We start from the raw sequence: 23,465 nt of genomic DNA, 5'->3' as shown, positions 1-23,465 counted from the left end.
GCCAAAAACGAAACCTAAGGGTTTTTTTGAGTGAAATCACTGAATATACCTTTAATGATTAAGCTATAAATTCAGCGTGCCGGTCGAAGCAGTGGGTCAAATGGGTTCGGTAGGAAATGTAATATTATCCTATATCCCCGTACAAAGAGACGGGACGTGATCCACAGTGAACGATCAAATCAAATTAAACTGGCTCTAATGAATTGTTTCCTTTTAACGAGTGGCCAGGTAATTCTTATCCACTTTTCTGTCGTCTCCTCTAATCTGGAACCCGTGTCAGTGTTGTCAGAGTGCATTATGAGCGGATATTAATCATCCTGCTGCCACGCATGGATTAGCTTGAGTAAAAAGCCTGTCTGCTGCGTTCTTTCTTCCATCTAATCTAGCCACATCTGAAAGTGAGCAGCACACCCCAAGAAGATGGCTCAAAAGCAGTGGTGTAAAGTAACTAAGTACATTTACTCAAGTGCAATAGGCTACTTAAGTACAATTACTTTACTCAAGTATTTCCAAGTTTCTGTACTTTTACTTCTCCACTAAACAAATATCGTACTTTTACTCCACCATAATTATTTGAATACATATACATTACATACCTTAACCACTTCAGCCCTATACATTCAGGCCATTTGAAAATAGTCGATTTACAAAATAGCAGATTTACAAGCTCACAATGCGTCACATTGTGAGCTTGTAGATCTGCTATTTTCAAAAGATTTGTATACATTTTGTACATTTGAAAAGTTTTGAAACGGGACACCATGCATAATGAGTAAGTTTGGTACTTTAAGTTGATACCAAATACTTATTAATACTTTTCTCACCACTGCTCAAAAGCCCAGGCTGCAACAGGACGTCACGGTTACTCTACTCAGTGGTTCTCAAACTTTATCTAACTATGTCAAGGACATGTTATATTAAATGTCATGTCAAGGACATATTAAATATATTTGGCCGCAGACCCCAATCTGTAAATATTTTGGGACAGGAACCTTCATAAAAGATTCGTGTTGTATGAGGATTGTATGAGGTTGCATTTGTGTTGTATATGAGGGGGAGGGGGGCAGTCGAAACACAGCCGAAAGCCATACAACAGCTTGTAGTCCAAAATGTTGTATCAAACCATGTGACTCAAACTTTATCTAACTATGTCAAGGACATATTAAATATATTTGGCCGCAGACCCCCATCTGTAAATATTTTGGGACAGGAACCGCCATAAAAGTTTCATAATTATTATACTTAAAGGGACACACACATTGCTGTTCCTTGGAGTGGCTGCACCACTCAAAAAATAGCTGATGTACTATACTATAGGATTGAAGTGGTTGAACGGATTGTGATGCGACGATAACTCATTTGGCTGCATGGGGACCCCTGGAACCCACTCAAGGAAACCCCTGGGGATTCTCCGGACCCCACTTTGAGAACCACTGAACGACTGTATGTTCTGTCCCCTCTCTCCCTGGAGGCCTACCTACACACACCATTAGAGGGGAGGGAGAGAGAGAGAGACTGGAGAGAGAGAAATAAAAAACAAACAGGAATGGACCGGACGTCAGACTAAAATGGATGGACGGATCAACCGTCCGTCCCTCAGGGACACAGTAGGAACAAGCTCTAAAAGCTTGTCAACCCCCACCACCACCACCACCACCACAGAGGGTTGCCATGCCAACCGTTGTACCCTCAGGTTAACCAGCGTTATTAGCTGAAAATAGACAATCGATCGCCACGAAGCTCACAACGTGTTGCATTTGTCGATCTGCTATTTTCTGCAAAAAAAAGACTCGCCCGTGGCTTCCGCATGCGGTTAGGGTTAGAGGTATGGTTAGTAATGTCGGATTATTGGGACGTCGAACTAACGCTACCCCCCCCCCCCCTCCCCCATCCCCACGACCCACCCCTCCTGTTGCCCACGCCCACATCTGTTGTGGTATGGTATTTTTGTTTGGCACTTTTGACCCGCAAGGTTTCAGTCCCCATGAAGAAACCCTGAATACAAAGGGAAGACATCAACATTGCACATAACAACCACACGTGTCACCTCATAGACACATGAAAAACAAAGAAATTTAATAATCGTGCACTTCATCTTTAAGGGTTTCTAAGCCTGCATGGCGCCATCGCCGCTCGTTCAGTTTCACTCGCGGTTCACACGCGGTTCTTTCCTATCCCTCTTTCAGCCTAACGCTGTTTTGCACTCTGTCTCTGTCGCCGCTTATGTTGGCTACTGTATGTCAAGCGTGCGTCACCGCCGTGCGACCAAGCATGTGAATCGGGGCTTTCTTTCTTTCCTCTCCCACCCTGCTGTGTTCCTCTCTCGCTTCTCTGTCCCCTCCCCTCCCACCCCTATAAGGCTGATTCATATTCATCCCACTGTGTTTTCAACTGGAGTGGGTCAGGGTCACCGCAGGACGAGTGGGAAGCAATTCCACAGTAAAGTACACATCTCCCTGCATGATGCAAGACATACTGTGTATATCATTACCGCAGTAGACAGAAAGGGAGAATTTGTGTGCGTGTCTGTGCACTCAATCATGGCACCGCGAAAGAGAGACGGGGGTTGGGGTGGGAGGCAGAGAGAAAGAGATGTAATTTTCCGACAGCGATAACTTTTTTTGTGTGTGAATAAGACATTATTTTGAGCCAGTCTGTATGTATGTCGATGTATGGAGAAAAAACTAACAAAAAAAAAACATTCAGCACTCACACCGGGTAAACAGGTTTCACACCTGGGTACGGCATGAAAAGCATATGGAATGCAGGGTGAAGCTTTGTATTTGTGGTGATTATGTGGACAATTATCCTACCTGGATGTTGTCAAAAGATGTTTTGTTGGTGACATCGTATAGCAGCAGTAGAGCTAAGAAAAGAAAATGACAAAAAACAAAGACATTGAGAGAAAAGCATATTCTTGAAAACCCATGACGTGAAGAGTTGTCAGCTATCAGCTCTCATATTGCTTCCTGAATTAATTTGAATGCGTCTGCATTTATATATAGGGGCTTTTTTTATTCCAAATTATTTTATTACATTTCATACACAACTTCACACACCAGCAACAAATTCATGCAATGCTCCAACCTGCTTGGTGGAGATTGGAGCTTGGCAGCTTGGCATGGCTCAGTTTATTTCTCACATGAAGAAATGACGCCAGAAGGAGCAGGGATTGAAGCAGAAACCGTCTGATTCCCAAACTGCTCTACTTCAGTGGTTTTGTGCCAGTGACCCCCATAGAAGAAGGTTTTTACGGCTATAGCAGTGATTCTCAACCATTTTAATTTCAAGGACCCATTTGATACCATTGTGATCTCCGGGACCCCCAAAATTCACTGTTAACAGTGTTAATTTAACTCTGATGGACCATTAGGTTTCACTTGTACGCTCTCATAGGCTAAATTTGTTCGTGCATTACATTCACCCATTCATACCCCGATGGCAGAGGAAACCATGCAAGTCACCAACCTGCACATCGGGAGCAATTAGGGGTTCAGTGTCTTGCTCAAGGCCACTTTGACACTAACTCTGAACTTGAACTGGGAACCTCATGGTTCCCATCCGGCTGCTCTACTGGCCGCTCTACCCCTGAGCCCCTCCCGCCCCCAGGAGTTCCTAACTATCAATAATTTGACTGGGGACCCCCTGGAACCCCCTCAAGGATCCCTGGGGGCCCCCGGACCGCACTTTGAGAAGCACTGCTCTACATGCTGAGACATTATATAACCATGTAACCACCCTGTGGAAATAAAATTATCCATTAATTGCTGGCCTGCTGTCTTCTCTCTTGGCCTGAGAGCGCCCTGTTCATATCACTGCAGCCTCGGTTCATTAAAAGATAGACCTTGGTGTGTTATCCTCTAGGTCTGTTCAGTGTAACAGAGCAGAAGCCATCATCTTTCCAAATTAAGGAACACCGAAGATCCTGCGAAGTGTTCAAATGTAAACACCAGCTGTCTTTTTTAATTTAGTACATACTGAATGTTCACAACACTTTTGAACAAGTTGATAATGCGTGCGTGCGTGCGTCTATGCATATTCTGCCGGGCCCACTCATACTGTTTAAAAGTGAAATTCCACTGCAGTACAACATTAAATCATTCACCACATTTGCTCATGAGTCTCGATGCCTTAAGAGGATTCCGGAGCATTTAGCCCTATTTTATATCGGAAGACATTTTCTAAAGATTATGAAGAGTACTGTACATGTATATTTAGAAATGAGAAAAGATTGTAGAGCTGAAAAAATAGTGATTTTTTTTGGAATTGTATACAATAAAATAAAATATATAATATCCTCATGTGGGTCCCTGGCACAAATTCCTTTCAAAGGGGGTCTGTGGCCAACTACATACATCAAATGCAAATGTTTCAGAACCACTATAGCCTATAGAAGAGTAGGTTTGGGCGTATTGATTAAGTATAGACTACCGGTATACAGAATGTCTGGATTGACAATGACGACCTCGTTTGACTCTGAAGGAAACTTTCAAACAATTCCATAGACCCAGAGTGGAGTTTCTCTTTAAGGCAGCTCACCGTGGAATCAATCAACACCACCTCCGGTGAGAAAATACAAAATACAAAACAAATCATTACACAGAGTGATCATTCTCTTATCGGTAACGATCACCTGCAGGTTGTGTTGTGTGCAGCTGAGAATCTAATAATCCAAAAACCTGGCTGGAGGCATGGTAGTGGCTCCTTAGCGACAACAACTGGAGATGGAGGTGAGAATATGGTCATGGCACAACGTGAAACAGAATGGGGAAGTGAGAGAGAACAGAAATTGTTATACACAGCAAAAAATATGCTGAGAGAAATGGGAGAGCCATACCGGAGCGATGGGGTAAAGAAGAAAATGGAGACCCAATGTAGACATGTATGTAAGGAGAGAAGCACGACAAAGAACAATGACACAATCAAAATAATGAGCAATGAGATATTTTGTTATCCTCCCCATGTGATGATATCATATAATCTTTAGTACACAAATAAACACTCTAATCATTCCTCTTTGAGAGCCAGTTCCAGAGCATATACTCCCACGCTGATCATCAGCTGAGGATAGAGGGTCCAACCCTGTCCACAGAATAACAATGCCCGGGCTCAATTTATCATTCTTCTTTGTGTGCTGTGCAGGAGCGAGAGAGTGTGTGAGCATGAAACGGTGGGCACAATCTGGTAGCAAGCGTATTCGTGTGCAGGTTAGTGTGCACGTGGTAATGAGAACGGGGGAGAGGGAGATAATGAGAACGGGAGGGGAGAGGGAGATGACGAGAGACACACAGAGAGAGAGAGAGAGAGAGAGACAACTTGTGTGTGTACGCTTGCAGTGTTATCTGTGCTGCAATGCTTTGTTGTTGGTGCTGACAGAGTGGCCTTGGATGGGCGCGAACAAATAGTGGATGTGCGTAAGTGTTTTAGCCTTTCTTCCTCTGGTTAGCCTCAGGACATCCTACCCTCTATTTTCCATCACTCATCTCTCCGTCCTCATACATACAGTTGTTTCATCTCCACATACGGTTGAAAGATGACCACAAATAAGAAAATAAAATGCTCTTTAGTTGATGGTTGATGGTCACGTCATCTTTTCTTCTACTACAAAAAATGCAAGATTTAAAGTACACAAAGCGCAGCGCTGCCCAACGGCAAGAGGCGTTTTATGTGAGCATTTGTTGCTGGCTGAAGTTCAGTGAAGCTTGATGCAGGCAGCAGCAACCGCATGGGACTTAACCCGGAACCTATACTTCTTCCCAGTCAGGGCCCACTTGAGCATTTTGAAAGCCACCCATCTGACCACTTAATGCTTCTTACGAATTCTTTAAAATCTTGTCTTTTTCCCTCTCTCTCCCCCCCATCGCCACTCGTCACCTGACGTTTTCAACGTTTTGTTTTAATACTCTCCTTTACTTGTTGTTTTCTTGTTCACTTCTGTGCAGTGTGCAACAATAAATAAGTGGCTATTGGAGCCCTCCAATGTGCAAGCTGTGTCCTCCTCCAAGTAGATTGACGGCATGTCCACACTAACACATTTTTCACTTTCAAAAAACACATTTTAAGATAAAGAATTGAAATACTGCATTGCGGATGTATGCCTCCGCCACCTAGTTGTCGTTTACCTCATTGTCTTCCCAGATATACTACTTTTTTTTGGCGACACTCTCAGCCAAATAAAAATAAAAAATAAAATGAATGAAAATAAATAAATAATAAATAGACAGGCTAGCAGCCAAAACATGACTCACACCATCAGACATCAGGCATGCAAGAAAACATGCCAGGTTCGAACAGTATCACACGTGCACAGTCGCATCCCACACACCAACCCAACCACCAGAGGCACAGACGGAAACTTGGTTTCAGGGCTTTTGAAACATTTTCACAATATATCCAACCTCCCCTCCTTGTGATGTGGTTACTGGTGACACCTAAAAGTCCCGGCGAAGCACCCTGCCGGCTCCTCTCATGTTAGAGCGGAGGATGGCAGCCATTGAGCACGAGCGACAATTCTCTCCAGACAGGATGCACGTCATCCCGCTGCCGTGAAGCGCCCGCAGACACTGTCAAGAAGAGGGTCTGCGCGCATACATAGAAACACCTAGACGCCTCATTGGCCGCTGCAGTTCATTGGAGTGACCTGTGTTGCAATGTAAGGCGGAAGTCAAGTGGAAGCTGCATCGCTGCCACTCAACTTGACTCAACTTGAGTTTTATTGGCATGAGAAAGCAAATTGTTCACATTGCCCCTGATTGGCCTATACCGTCTGTGACGCCCGCAGAAACTTGGCAAGCTTCCGTGTGCTATGCAGAAGCATCTCATCCACTGTGATATTGTAGGCTACATAAATGTTATCTCTATCTGTGCCACATGCAACGTGCGACAAAAGCGATCCAAGTTTATGAGTTGAACTTCTAGGCTATAATATATTCGGGGCGCATGACTCGATGGGACTCGATTGGAGCATATAGCGTTTAGATTGATTGCAGCTGTAAAACAGTTGTGTAACTGTAACTTGTGTTTCATCAATGAATATAAGAATAGATGAGGCATGCATGGATCCTTAATTGGCAGGGAATATTCTATATGGACATACAAACTATAGAGTCAAGGGTCCTGATTCTTCAACGCGTTTCCGCTGATATAATGACGTGACGCTAGCGGAAAGGCATTTACGTGGATTTCCCACATTAATTTGGAATTCATGGAAATGGCCGTGAACTTGACGCTCACGTAGGTTTGTCGGAAACTCCGCCAAATCCTACGGGACCTCTTTAGGTGGCGGAGAAATCTACGCAAGCATACACTTGCGTTTAGATTTATTCAGAAGGCTTTAGTCTTCATGCTGAATCAATAAATTGTTCCCAAATCTCAGATAAAATATGTAGGCATGTGTCCCCAACATATTGGTCGATCAGCACATAAAAAAAAGATAGCCTATATATATATATATATAAAAGCCGAGTGCACTTGTATGCCTAAATGCATGCATTAGGATATTTCTATCATGCGCGATTGGGGCTGCTCACTCGGCAGCCTTCTACTCGAAGTGCAATGGTTGTGAGCTTGTAGATCGGCTCTCGCGGACTCGCGCTGCATGTTAAAAAACAAACTCACAATTATAATAAGAACATAGGCTTATCTGCATTCTGCACTGTACGAATCCAACATTATTTAGTGTAGTAATGCCTGCAGTAGGCGGCAGGCCTATTGAAATTGTTTTGTTACGGAGCTCCTACGGACTGTCGGTCGGTGTGTGTGTGTGTGTGTGTGTGTGTGTGTGTGTGTGTGTGTGTGTGGGGGGGGGGTTCACATTGGAAAATGAATAGGGCTATATAGCACTATATAAAAAATAGAAGACCACATTAGCCTAATTAATGGCATCAGCGTGTTTGAAAGCCAGCTCACCTCCACTCGCGCTTGTTCACAAACATGACGGACAGACTTTATAATAATGTATATTGATATTGATCACATGCATGGATGCCACAAACAGAATAGTTTAACTCACTGGATAAACTCACTGGATTATTATTTCTTCAGACAAGAGGATCCCAGGCCTATATAGGCCTATAATTATTCACTTATGAATGTATAGGCTACAGTTCTTTATCGCGCAAACAGTGCCGAGGGCCCATGCCCCCATGCCCCCCTCTCTCTCTCTCTCTCTCTCTCTCTCTCTCTCTCTCTCTCTCTCTCTCTCTCTCTCTCTCTCTCTAGCTCTCTCTCAAAAGACGACTTTTGCATTGACATATATCCGATATTTTAAATATCGGATATGTTTTACCTCTGCAAAGGTGTGAGTGAGCACCCGCCTTGGTCCCGAACTTAATTAAATAAATTATAATTATATTGCTTCAGCGGAGCACACACCGTTGTAAGCTTGGAAATCTTTTTATTTCCTTTGGTGTCCTTTGATGGATTGATGTCAGTTTGTACATATATAGTAGCCTACAGTCAGAGCCGAAGAGTTTGATCAATCCTCAAGGGGGCCTGCCCCCTTCCCCCCGCAGCCCCGCCTCCCCGCACCCCCCCCCCCCCCCCCCCCCCCCCCGCCGCAGCGCGGAAAAAAATAAGTTGTTTTCGCTGGTACTTTTAAAGCAGCTTCTATAGGCCAAGGTGAGGACTTTCAGGACTATATTATTATTATTATGAGAGAGAGAGAGAGAGAGAGAGAGAGAGAGAGAGAGAGGGAGAGAGAGAGAGGGAGATATAGAGAGATACGGAGGGAGAGACAGAGAGATCATAGGCGGCGGGTGCGTTTTACCTTTGGGTAGGCTACAGAATTGCGTTGGGGGGGACTGTCGCGGCCGAGCGAAGCGAGGCCGCCGCCGCGGATTTATTTATTTATTTATTTCCCAAATGGTCTAAAAATGAGTTCTTTAGCATACTTTTACCAATGAATTAGCCTATACACAGACAGCGACTGATCAGCCTATTTTGGACGATATGGGTCTTTTCTCGAGTCAGTGTGTAGTCTCACTAGTCTGTGGTTAGGTCTCTTTGGTGAATTCTTGATCAGTGTTATTGGGCGCGTTCGGAAATAGCGCACTGAGCCCACTGTGCAATGCAAACTAATAGGCGAGTGTGCTCCGGTGTGGTATTTCCGAACGCGCCCTTTATGTCACGCCTCAAGAACCACTACAAAAGAAACCCGATTAGCACTTTTTAACACCTCTTGGACGGCCGGTGTCTCTCAAGACAGACTGTTGCCTGAGGAACAACAGGGGAGGCGCTGTTTTCCCGAATATTTGACGATGGGATTCTCAGATTACCGGCGGAGAGGTCCAAAATGTTCGGAATTCCCAGAAAATATGTAATGTAAATGTAAAATGTCCACGAAAATCTTCATGGGGGCCGAAAGGGGCCCTAGGATTCTTCATGGGGGCCATGGCCCCGTGGCCCCCACAGACTCTACGTCGCTGCCTACAGTGGTAATATACAATGGTGCAGTCTGCGGCTGCAAAGCCTTTTTTCTTTTTTTGACAGACGGATCTCAACTGCTGTCTGTAGAGTCATGCTTGAAGCCTTTTATGGTACGATATGGGGCGTGGATCAATGCAGATGAGGTTGTCGGTTGCTTTTCCGATCACTTTGCACCCGCTTCATTCAGTATGACATACACCTGCGATATGCCTGCGAACCTGTGGTACACACCACTCTCTGAATAGCACGTCATCTAAACGTAGCTTGATCGGACGGATAAATACGATATCTGTTTCCGCCACAGTGTAACGGTGGCGAATTTCTTTTTAATGAATTAGGACCAAGGTGTGTGTGTGTGTGTGTTCGTCCCTATAATAAAGTGTGTTTTTTCCGACAGCCAGCCACCCTCTGCTGCCTCGCAATACCCCATTTTCGCATTTCACTTATTCGATATAGCCCCAAAATCCGCCACCTTCACGCGAAAAATATTTTTTGCGAGACTTATTCGCATTTTGAGGTGTTTCCATCCAGGAGATTAATGCGCAAAAAAAGGGCGTTATGGATACTGCTGCTGTATGCACACAGTGTGTGTGTGTGTGTGTGTGTGTGTGTGTGTGTGTGTGTGTGTGTGTGTGTGTGTGTGTGCGCGCGAGCGCACGTGCGTGCGCGCGTGCGTGTCTCACCATTGGCGTCACGGTAGTAGGCATGAGTAACACTGCGGAAGCGTTCTTGTCCAGCCGTGTCCCAGATCTGCACAGAAGAAAGATCCTGGCTAATTAGATTAGTGCATATATACTTATGACTTATCAGGAATCTGAATCTCCATATCATATCAGCATGCCCATACATACTGTAAATCATGGATCTCCATATACAGTATGGGCACACAGACAGGCGGGTACAATGAGTACTCTGACAAAATTGGTTGGATTTGGCAGTGTGAGGGCCACGTAGTGGACTAAACTCTAGGGGCTCTATTTTCGTCCATGCTAAACCCCTTATTCCTAAACTAACTTTTTTACTATTTTTGAATAATTAAAATAGCCAATCTACATCGACACGTTGTGAGTTTGTAGATTGGCTATTCAAAGATGTTTTTCAAAATAGTAAAATAGAGCCTTAGATGTGAGGACCGCATAGCTTAGACTAGAGGCCCAAACCTCTAGAATAATTATATTTAGACCGGTACAGTATGTATATATTATATACATATTGTAGACCACACTCTTCTCACTCTCTACCCTGGCTATTTTCTCTACTTTAGTGCAACACTCTTGTATGGCGAAGTAAAAGCATTAATTTACAAAACAAAACAAAAACATAAGTTGAGTCAGGTTTCTGCCTTGACAGCGACAATATATAAACCTAGACACGTTGTGCACAGTGCACACCCTGAGACACAGTGCCTGTGTCCTTAATGTCTCCCCATCTAGCTGAACATGAATATTATATCAGTGAGCTCAGCTGTGCTATATGGCCAATCACTCTCTGAATCAACAGTTCAACCCCAAGTTGAACGCAGAAGTGATTGCATAATTTCATCAGAGAGAAAGAGAGAGCTGACTGCACTACCCAGGTTTGTGTTCGAATTGCCATGAGGGCCCGGACCAGCCTAGCGTGTCGCGGGTTCGAGTCCCGATCCCGATGACCTTCGCTGCGGGTCTTCCCCCGCATCTCTCTCCCCGTTTCCTGTCACTGTCTATCTATCAATAAAGGCAAAAATATCTTAAAAAAACAATTGCCATGAGACCTCACCTGTCTATATGCAACATGTCACCTCTCTCTTTCTCTCCCTCTCTCTCATCAGCTTTGATGCCAGTACTTCTTCCTAAGCCCCCCCTTGGGGGGGCAGTGCATGAAAGGGCAGTAATGAGGAATGGCATTTAAAGGAGATGAAAAATATCTCTCTCCCCATTCGTTCTCTGCATGCTGCGCCACAAATTGACTATTGATCCAATTTACAGTATAGGACTGTCACAATTCTTAGAATTATTTGAGATAATACCAATTATTTGAGAATAGACATAGGCCTATACCCGATGTGAGAGTGCCCGGTCTATCTGTCTGTCTGTCTGTCTCTCTCTGTATCTGCTTCCCTTTTATATATGCCCATATATTGTGTTTGAAGTTGGGCTAGTTGGACAGTTCTCGAGGTCCGTGAACTACAGACACATGCACGGCACACACGCCTGAGATAAGGCAGGCACTAGGAGCGCGGTCGCTGAAACTCCAGAAGCAGATGGAAGAGCTCCCACCTCACACCAAACATTGTCAATAGCTCTTTGAGCAATTGCATTGCCAGTGTAGAATGCATAATTGATCTGCCCTGTGCAATTAGTGATAGACCTAATCACAAGAAGGAGAAGTTGCGCCACCAACCTCTGTCAGCCTCTAATTAAGTTAATTAGGGACTATTCACATAATTACCAGCTCAGTTAGGCACAAATACACAAACCACAGTGACCCCGCAGGCACACTGTCTCGCACAGACGAGTCAGAAGAACCTGACGCCCTTCTTCTTCATGGGGTTTTTAGATAGCTGGTGGATGGAAAAGAAGCTCCACCTCCGCGGCTGACTGACGCGGAGGAGAGCGTTTCCGGGAATCTGTCCGTCGCGGAGGTGGAGGGGTGCCTGCGGGGTGAGACATGCAAGTGGGCGTGTATGTTTGAATGCAGTGTGAGCTGGGGGAGAGAGATGCGGCCAAAACAAAGACTGGTCCATGATCAACAAAGCCTAAATTAACTTTTAGGGGCTGTATTATTGTTTCTAACTGAAAATTACAGGAGCAGCATTTCATATAGTTTGATTAGATAGGTACGTCATACTAGGACATACAATTCATGGTTTCTCAAACGTTTTCATTTCAAGGAACCGCAGACTGGTATGCATTAGGGCATGGACCCCCATAACTCCGACAGAGTCCAGTTTGCACACTCTCAGAGAGACAAACGTGTAAGGGTCCATTTGGTTTCTAACTATCAATCATTTAGCTGGGGCTGGGGACCCCATGGAACCCAGTCAAGAACCCATAAGGGTCCCCGGACCCCACTTTGAGAACCCTTGGGCTGCAATGTGTCCTGTGGGTTTCTGGGGTTAAGGAGACAGGATTTGAAAACAGGATTTGAAGGTTGGCTTTAGAAGGCTTGGGAACTGCTTGATTTTGCCTGGGCATTTCCCCTCTGTTTGCTCTCACAGATAGCATGCCAGCAAGTGAAGCAACGCAATGTATTGAGAATGATCGACGGGATGAAAATGACCATAAGATCTCTTACCTGCAGCTTCACCTTGACTTCGTCGATGTTCATGACTTTATTCTAGAAATTGAGAAAACAATGATACAGAGAAGAGAAAAACATCAGCGATGATGCTGGATTAGCAATCCCTGGTTCACAATAAAACATCCATTCAGTTCAAAATGACTGCGTACAGCGAAGTCTGTGCACCTGTATTGTAAACACTTTTCACTGATAATTTATACTGATCAGATACTGTAGAAGAGAGTCATCCTAGTGAGCAGCAACTACCCTCCCCCTGGCCTATTCCATGTGGACCCACGTGCTGTCACTCCCTCTCAATCAGTAATCACACCTGCTCTCACTCACTCCTCAATCAGTGGCCAGCTATATGTACTGCCTGAGTGCCTTTCCATGCAGTCATTATTGTTTGGCAGCAGCAGCAACAACTCTACCTGAGAGTCCTCTGTCCTGGAGCCTCAGGCCTTGTTTAGTGAACTGAAGTGAGTTCAGTTTGTTCATGTTCATTTGTATTGTATTTTATTTGTTATTTGTGATCAATGTAATCCTAATCTGTTTTCCTGAAACTCTAGCGAGTGTGTAATGCGCAGTGAACATAGTCACTTTATTTGTTGAAATGCAGTAATTTATATTAGATAATATTGAATGTTTGTTTCCCATGTTATATGTAGTGGTAGGCCCACCCATCCCCCCCTTTTGAGTCTAATTGTCTGTCTATTTATGCACTGTTGAATTGTATAATTATGTTTCTCTTGTCTTTTAGTAATAACCATAACTGTGAAGCCTCACCACCTCCTTGCTCAATCATATGCTTATCTGTGCAAAGGAAAATAAAGGCTTAAACGGAACTCTCCTTGTCTGTATATTCTGACCGATGTACCATGGTGATGTGAATATTCCATGAGCCAGTCTAAAACCAAACCCTACCATACAGACACACACACACACACACACACACACACACACACACACACACACACACACACACACACACACACACACACGTGTCTCAGGGCAGAGGTAGGTCTGCATTGACGGAGGTTAATCTCTCCGGTGGGAATGCAATGAATGAGCCTATATTCTGCCATCGATTACAGTTCAGTATGACTGATGGCAAGGAGGTGGTTTGGCATTACTCTGGATTGTACAGGATGACAGTTTTCCATGTTAGATAACAAACTGTTATTTATCCACTTGTAACTGTACAGTGTACACATGTAACCAAATGGACACGTAACATTTAAGTCAATTACAGTTTATAGAATAAGACCTTAACGGGCACAGAGGCTTCTAAACTCTAACGCTTAGTCCCGTTAAACCAGCAATATTTCCATTGAGATCGAAAAACATTAGGCGTTTACCCAAATAGAATGAGATTGAGCAGGCCTGCACGAGAGAGACAGACAGAACACATACCATGAACAACATAAACATTGACTAAAATTTGTCAAATTAGCACTTGTTTTAGGTTATACACTTTTGCCAGGAATGTGAGCAAAGTCAGACCGGGGACAGAGTGGCATGCTGACGCACCGCCGTTCCGATTACGTGGCTTCCGTGTGCGTTCCGTGTTAGGGTTAGGGACAGGGTTAGTAATGTGGGCGAATTGGAATGCTGGTGCGTCGGAATATCGGGCTTTCGAATGCCGGCATGTAACCAGTGAGACCCATTATACCTATACCTATAGTTTTCTTCATTTCTCATGCTGTCTAATACAGAACAGACAGAACATGGCATCAGGTACTATACATGGAGATGTTTTATCAAAATGGTAGCCTATACCTCAGAGGTGCCACAAGAACGTTTGCATTACAAATGTATGAAGAGCTTTCAGCGAGAATGTGAAGAGATTTCAGAAGAGCCCTGAGAGTGTTAGACAGCCAATAAAACATTGATATCTGTAGGGACGGAGTACTGTAACAGCTGTAAGTGTTTATAGAGCAGGTGTAGCCTATTCACTGGAATACAAAAATTACTGCACAGTAAAATCCAGAAAGTAAATTTTCCCTCCCTGTGTATGTACGAGTGGACCCATTGTACACTCACATCCAATTTCAGTAGATTTACCCCTTCCTCCCTTTTTTGTCATTATGTGAATTAATTCCACCCACTGCTTGCCACTGCTGTTGCACTCTAATGGCTCACCTCATCCTTCTTTTAGCTAGTGACTACGTCTTAAAGAAGGGGTCCGAGAACCCTCAGCGGTCCTTGAGGGGTTTACAGGTGGTCACCAGAAGAATGCATAGAATGCAAGAATATACTGTAGGTGCTACATTCCCACACACAAAATGCCCGCTGTAGCAACAACTACAACTCCCAGAGGGCCTCAACACACAGGTGTAGGTGCTTGAGGCACAGGATTGTGGTAGAGCTGGGAAACTAAATTACACTGACCTTATGCAGACCGCGGCCAACTTGCCGGGAAGCTAACTAGATGCTATTTCCCATTGGCAGCGCATTCATCCAAACAGAAAAGTCCAATATGATTGTATTAAACAATGTCAAACTCACCAAAAAAAATCCTCGCAGGTGGGTTTTTTTGGAGTTTGGAAGCACTCGTTTTTAGTAAGCAAACTGCATTATGTGCCAATTCAAAACAGGTGGTAGGCCTACGCAGGGCTGTTGAGTGATATTCAACGAGCACTCCAAACTCTGATACTTGGAAAAAAATGGAAGGAGCTGGACCCCAGGACTCAAAAGGACTGCGTTTATGTTAAGTAGTAGTTTGTACATTGTTTTGGACTTAAAGATCATTATTCTCCGTTCAGGACGCTTTATGTTATTTTGTGAATTGTCAGGTCAATTCACAAACGAATGTTGTGAATCTATCAAGATCGAAACGTTGTTGTTTGTTAATTCAATGAAGTAATTTTTACCAAAAGAATGGTGTGCAGGCCCTGGCCTACCTCCTTCCATAATTGCCTTATTGGCCCTGCACCCACTGTCGAGGTGCGTGTAAATTGGTATGCTCTGATTTTGTGAATTGCCCTCATGTTGGCCTGTCCTGCAAGTTCATTAAGTAAACCTTATTTCATTGGAACCCTGGAGTTTGTTCTGAACTAGTGCGCTCTACCTCTCATGAGTCATGACATTACAACAATAGCATTAAAAATATGTGCAACCTCTTTAAACCTATTCTATAGCCTACTATTAAAAGAATAGCTGATCTACAAGCTCACAACGCATCACATGACATTGCTTGGAAATGTTTTGAAAAATCTTTTTTTTGTTTTTGTTTTACTCAAATCTTCTCTTATACAGGAGTCGCTGACGCACAATATTTTCAAATGGTGGTCCTTGTCCTTGACATGAAAATGTGAACCACTGAAGGAACAATTCCGAGCTTCATTACACAGCCCTGTGAGAAGACCCTGAAAACAGCTTGGTCAGCAGGATTGAAACAAGCAGCAAGGCAACTTTTCATTGTCCAATCCCCTACTCACAGTGAACTTAACAAACAATACACTGGAGACCAGCTGTGTATAGTAACTGAGTACATTTACTCTGTATACTTGAGTACCATTTTGAGGAAAGTTTGAGTATTTCTCAATTTCAGTACTTTGACTATACTCCACTAGATCTCAAGAGTCAAATATTGTACTTTTACTTAACTACAATTTTATGAAAACTTTTATGAAACACTTCACCCTTTTTGCAAAGAAATATGTGTTAATGATGTTTAGAAGATTTAGAACCTGGCATATGTGCACACAGTGGAGTCAGGAGACTCATCAATACATCATGCCACCTGTTGCATACAAACTGGCCAGAATTCATGTAGTTGCTGATCGTCCTAAAAGTTAGTGTGTGGCTTGTGATGCAGAGTTGCAGACGGTGTCCTCTGGGCATGATGGCCTCTGTTCTGGCTTCATTATATAAAGTTTGGCCTTGCCCAACTAAATAAGCAGTATTATATTATCCAATTTCCGTTACCTACAGTAGAGTAAAACCAATCAGCCCCCAAGGACAAAAACAGAGATTTCATTCTTTCTCTTGTTGTGCCCCCTGAACCATAATGTACTTCTGTATCGTATGCTGTATATCCTGCTTGCTTATTCTCTGTTCCTATTCTGTACACTCTCCATTACTTCTATAGGTTTTTTTACCTTTTGCCTTTTTTTAATATTTCAACATTGGTATTCTCAGTGGACTGCTGAGAACCCGATATCCAGTACAAACAAACAAAAGGTGTGAAGGTGCCAGGTGCCACATCTCAAACTTCAAGTCGAGGGCAAAATACATTTACATATGTAGCATATTTATTTTGTTCCCATCACAGAAAATACATTCGGCAAACAGTCTCTGAGGAAGGCTCTATGCAGAAACGCCTGAGGATCTTTGATGTTCTTTCTTCTGATGTAAGCCAGATGGTTGAAATTAGAATATTTTTTTCATCAGATAATTCTACCTTTTACAAAGCCTCGAGATAATTATCACAAGGCTGCCCCAAGGACATGGTACATTTTTGGAAGGTCAAGGTCACAATGAAGTTAGAGATGAAAATTACATATAAGTTGCCATACCTTATGAATGGACAAGGTGTGTGAGTGTGTGTGTGTGTGTGGTGCTGAGAATGACGCTCAGCGTTATTATTGGGATTAATAATGTCTAATGAACATGCTGTGTAATCACTGGGCACCAAACTGCCCAGAGCAAACCCTGGCAGACCAGAGGAAAGAGAACAGTCTGATTTATGACCCCAAATGGGGGTAGAAATGACTCCTTCTCCAGCCTGACTAACAACCCAATAACAGTGTTTAACTATAAAACATTATGCTTGCATTTATCTAAAGGTGGATATGAAATCCCAGTGCCTAAAAGAAATGTAAATGATTAATGTGTTTAAACCTAAATAATGATCTACTCCCATAAAAGAGCAGGCCCTGACTTTACTCTTGTTGAAGGCAAAGAGGTGTGAAATGGGACACCAGTCATAAATAGGGGGAAGCCACCAGCTTGCTCTCAAAACAGACCAACTGCCACAGCGGGGGTGCCATGGACACATCTCCAGTCCACTGTCCCTAGAGCATGGTGAGCACACAATCAGCACATGGGGAAAGCTTTAAGCTAACCAATGGTTACGCAGCCTCACATTGACCAATGGTAAATATGAATTCATGCTATCAAGGATGAATAATGCGGCCCAGGCCGTAGCGTAACGGTCTGGGCACCGGACTGGTAATCCAGTCGCAGTGTGCCGCGGGTTCGACTCCCGAGCCCGACACGGCCTTTACTGCATGTCATCCCCCATCTCTCTCCCGTTTCCTGTCAGCCTACTGTCTGTCCCTTCAAAAATCAATAAAAGGCGTAAGCCGCAAAAAAATATCTTAAAAAAAAAAAAAAAAGGATGAATAATGCTATCTATGTGTTGTGTTGTATACCTGTAAACTGACAAATGTATATGTATATTCTGTCTCATCATTCAGGTTTTTTACCTAATCAAAAGTCTAATCAAAGGCCTGAACAAGGGCTAATCACTAACCCAATCTAAAAGAGCTAAACTCATTGTGTTTAAATGTATGTTTATGAAATCATAATAAAAGTATATAAAGACACATGAGTAATGTTATTTAGATTGCGAATGGCCTGAGATTTGAGTAAATACGTTAACCCTGTGTGAAGTTGTTTCCCCTTTCGGAGGGGTCGGAGCACGATATGTTATCAATTAGCAACTAAATCGTAGCAAGCCATAAATCTGAACAGTGTGTGTGTGTGTGTGTGTGTGTGTGTGTGTGTGTGTGTGACATGGCTGCACGCTGTCCAGAGGCCAGAGCTGATCTCGCTTAGTGCCAAATTTCTTGTGCACAACACTGCCAGTAGGCCACAGAATTTGTACTTCCAATATGTTTTTCTCTACATTGTATACTTGTTTATATTATTATGAAACTTGCGTAATTTCACTAGAGGCTGTGGTTTGTTTATATAACTGAATCCGATTGACGTCAGAGGTCCGCTGGCCCACCCTCCCATCAGTCACATAAGAATGAAAGTCAAGGGGGCTGAAACCTTGCCCAAAGTTGCAGTCATATACGTCATTGACGACTAACGTCATAGGCAGCCAATGTCGCAGGCTGCTTATATGAAGATCCACATCTGAGTCATGCCATTTCTGTCTGGATCCTCAAAGCCCACATCATTTCAAATGTCTTTATCCAAAATGAACCCAAGAATCGATATTTGCACTCCTTAGTGGCTGTTCTTCACTTAATAAAGCCCCAGACAGATGTCCAAAATGGCTATTGACTGCATGCACAGTCAGCCGCACAGAGAACATTCTTGCTATCGACTTATTCAGTCTGGTGAACCGATGAATCTGAGGACAGGGAGGAATAGAAAAAGCAATGGGCCATGTAAGTTACGCACGCACGCACGCACACACACACACACGCACGCACGCACGCACACGCACAGTCGCACACAGATTGTCGATCTGCTAGTTTCAGCATTAATCATGCATTTCATTGACATTGTGTTGGCTCAATGGCTAATATTAAGAGCGCACTGGTTGAATGATGGTAAACATTTATTGTTGTGCTCTCTCTCTATCTTCATCAACACATTAGATTCGAATTACATTGTGATCTGTCCTGTTAATCCATTTTCGATGTCTAATGCTTTCATCTTTTGGATTTAGTCAGAATGACAAACTAGCACTGAACTGAAATTGATAATAGTAAACCATTACCATAAGGCCAATTAAATGTGGTAACTTCAGCCTTCAGCTTGTTGATTCAGCGTGGGAACCACCAGGGGAGTCATGATCATGTCACCCTGCCAGCCACCAGAGAAAGGAATCTATGACAGGTGTTAATAAACTCTGGCTGGATCCATCATGGTTTCTAGCAGTGTTGATTGTGACAGCAAATTTTGATTCAGTCATAGTCTTTTGAATAAAATTCCCATTTAGTTTTAGCCATCTGAAATGTTTTAGTTTTAGCTAGTTTTACTCGACTAAATACCATGTGATTTTAGTTGACAAAATCTACAGTTGATTTAAGTTGAGAAAAATGTATTTTGGCGGATCTGCTATTTTCAAAGCGCAATACCTGAGTGCAACCAAACATAAAATGACTCCCTAATATTTTAGTCTAGTTTTTATTTGTTGACTATATTTAGTCTTCATGGTCATCATAGCTCAGTTTTTATTTAGTTTTTGTCAGTGAAAAAAGGTAGTTTATGAAAAATGTTCTTCATAGTTTTAGTTGACAAATTGGGTTGTATGAGATCAACTCTAGAACACTGTAGCCTGCAGTATACCACTGACACGAAGGAGAACTTCTTTAATGCACACACGCACATGCGCATGCACACACGCACAGTATCATCGCTGGGTTACTCTTTAAGTGCACAGTAAAATGATCACTGTTAATGTATCCATTCGTGAGTGTACAAATGGACCGATTGAGGATTTTACTGTGTACATTAAATTATTTGTCATTGAATGTTGTGACAATGTCATTGAACCACAAACAGAACGTCACAAATGAACGCAAACAACGGCTAAAATCATATCATAATAATAATAATTATTATAATAATAATAATAATAATAATAATAATAATATGGGGGGGGGGGGGGGCACACAACGGAGACTAGAACACAACGGAGACAGCGCTTCTTTCACTATCATACGGACATGGGGAGACAGGGCCTTCGCAGTGGCTGCCCCTTCTCTTTGGAACTCACTCCCAACCCACATCAGAGCTGCCCCCACCTTCGAAATGTTCAAAAGCACACTCAAAACCCACCTTTTCAAACTGGCTTTCCCTACATAACCCCCCCCCCACACACACACACACACACACACACCCTTCTTGTTTGCCCCTCTTTTGATTTTTATTTCTAGTTTTTAACCTTTTAATTTGTTTTCTAATAAATATGTCTGTACTTCTTTCTGTAAAGCGACTTTGGGTACCTAGAAAATTGCTATATAAATCGTATATATTATTATTATTATTATGTGATGATTTCTTGTTTCACTCTAATATTTCCTTGTTTCTTTGGTTGTCTTGATTTGTGTTGTTTTCTTGTGTGTGTTTTTGTATTTGTTATTCTGTTTGTGTCAATTCATTTCTGAATTAGTAAAAACATCTAAAATTCAATACACAGAACGTTAAAAAAAGTGAGAAAAAGGTTTGACATAATGGTGATATTGATTTGAGGTCATATTGCCAGCCCTACTCTCTCTCTCTCTCTCTCTCTCTCTCTCGTCCACTTGCCATGCTCACCTGTTCCCATAGTTTCAGCCCCCGACTGATTCTCTCTGTTGTTAAATATTCATGCTTCTCTCCTTGGGGTCGGCCTCTCTACATCCTGCTGACATTATGGCAGCAGGTGGCACGGCTGGATTTCATTATTAACTACAAATGAAGCCCCAAGCAGAGGTGAGTCAAGCACGCACGCACGTGGGGACATTTATCCATTATAAATATATAATACAAGTGTACACAGTACACACACACTAACCCTGCTCGGTTGTGATTGGATTTCCCTGCCCCTGAAGTTGTGGGGCACCAATCAATATGCAACTATGGACTGGGTTTATCACCAGAGGCATGTTTTTATTTGTATTCACTCCTTGGAAATGCAGGTTCCACACAGAGATTCTAGACTAATATCTGTAACTCAGTGATATCCGTCTGGCCATGCCAGGCTACACACACGCACGCACACAAGCACGCACACATGCACGACATTTAGTAATTAAATAGTTGTGTAAACAAGTATTGTACATGAACTAGTCTTGCATGCATTTGTATGCATGATGATCATTAGGCTTCCCCCCCGGCACTGGTATTGACACTTAGCCATTGTGGTTGAAGGTCGTATTTGTCCTACTTCACTGGCCTCTCGCTACCTGAACTCCCCTGCTTGCAGTTTCATCATCAGATGATGAAACGCGTAAAAACAATCCTTTAATCCTTCTTCAAAGTGACCATCAGCAGCATTCAGACTGCATGCACATTCATTCCTTCTAGACCTATTTGGTTGAATTGGTTCTAACATGGGACACACTTAAATACCACAGTGAGGCAATGCTGATGAACGTTAGGTCTCTGTTGGTATGTGTCGAATTGATTTTGCTGGCTAGAAAGCCGCCACAAAATCTAAAATATGAATTAAGATATTAAACAAGTGGAACGTTATGGAGAAGAATGTAGCTTTGTATTGGATATAAACTCCAGTTAAGTTTGACTTTTGTTATAGCTTGGCTTCTAAAATAAATCAATGGCTTTGCTCAGAATCCGTTCCGTAGCTAGGGAATCGGCAAGGTAGACACCTTTTATTTGACCATTGTTCACCTCTGACCACAGTTACAGTTACAGAGAACATTGGCATGTCTGCTCACTGTTTTCAAATACCGATGTCAGTAGCCCTATGCAATCTGTCTCTAGTGGGTCAATTGGTTGTTTAGCAGTATAACGTTTAAACATAATAACACATGGTCAAATACCCAACACAATTAAATACAACATAAGAAAAAGTTCAAGCATACATGCTGATATTATTTGATAACATTTGTTGTTACATGTTTTCTTAAAATAAATATGATAGAAGATGCAGATAAACTTATTATGTTCTTTTAATATATTTTTTATCCCACGATTTTGTAACCCATTTTTCACCCCTGTGTCAATCATCTAATGTGATCCTGGGCTCTACACACCCTCCTCCAACCTAGTCCCCATATATGGGGGACAAGGGGAGAGCAACGGACTTGAACTCATGCTTCCTTCATGCCTGAGTGTCCAAGTTGCTCCTTTACACCTGACAGGGGGGACTTATTATGTTCTGATTCAAATAATTTCCAACATAAAGTCTCAGGTGACTCTTTATAATATCAATGCAAAACTAGATTACCGGTATGCAAAATATTCACCAGCATGGTTGGCTGCACCATATAAGTGGAAAAGGTTAGTCTGGAGCTCTGTGAATCTTTTCAGAATCGTGACCCTAAATTATAAAACAAAAGACAAAAACAATGCACGCACGCACGCAAGCTCACAATGTGTCGCAAGTCTGGAGCTCTCTGGTGTAGCTGTTGCCTCCGTGACCCGACTATGGATAAGTGGTTGAAGATGTATGGACGTATGGATAAAATAATTATAATAAAAAAGTTAAGTTTTACATTTTGATGCCAATACTTTAGTACTTTGATGCAAGCCCATTTTAAATTCCAGACTCTTGCTTGTATTTCTAAAAAATAAACTCTATAGTACTTTTAATACCACTGCAGGCACAAGCACACAGGCACTGAATCACAGAGACACAGAGATAAGAAGCACGGTTCTACACAATCATTCCTGCCAGTTTAGAGATTAATAGCCCTATATATTGTGCGCCGCCTACCCCTTATCCCTAAACTTATCCCCATATTTTACTATTTTGAAAAAAACATTTTTGAAATTGTTCAACTTGCTGATCTACATCGGCATCGTAAAACATGGCAAAATACTTTAGTGATGTAAGGTAAGGTAAGGCAAATCGAACCAGTTCGGTTCCATTTCTACCATTTGTAGACTCTTGGAGCTACACGGTACAGTACATGTCCAGCCTGAAAATCAGACGCTCTTAATCCAGAGCGATTTACATTAAGCAAGAACAAAACATGGCGATACATCATATAAGACTAGTTATCATGAATCATACGTAAGCTACGAACATAACAGTGGAATATATACATGTATATACTATATAATGAAACTATGCATACAGTATACTACTATATAGTGCTATGTCTACATAAAATGCTATCTAAGTTACATAAATTGAGCATTTGCAT

At 42.6% G+C, this 23,465-nt stretch overlaps 1 protein-coding gene across 1 annotated transcript in view; it reads right to left on the bottom strand.

Moving 5' to 3' along the window:
- LOC310868935 (ras-related protein Rab-26-like) overlaps positions 1-23,465 on the bottom strand; it is a gene marked incomplete at both ends in the record, with an annotated part of 62,120 nt that overhangs the window by 15,534 nt on the left and 23,121 nt on the right. The window contains 3 exons of the mRNA XM_083779431.1: positions 2,814-2,866; positions 10,110-10,176; positions 12,700-12,741. Coding sequence (XP_083635557.1) covers positions 2,814-2,866; positions 10,110-10,176; positions 12,700-12,741 — 162 coding nt within the window. The remainder of the gene's footprint in view (positions 1-2,813; positions 2,867-10,109; positions 10,177-12,699; positions 12,742-23,465) is intronic.

This window comes from Protomyctophum parallelum (genome assembly GCF_964188405.1).
Source record: "Protomyctophum parallelum genome assembly, chromosome: 13".
Taxonomy (NCBI): Eukaryota; Metazoa; Chordata; class Actinopteri; order Myctophiformes; family Myctophidae; genus Protomyctophum; species Protomyctophum parallelum.
Note: the sequence above shows the minus strand (reverse complement) of the source record. Positions and strands in the feature narration are given on the sequence as shown.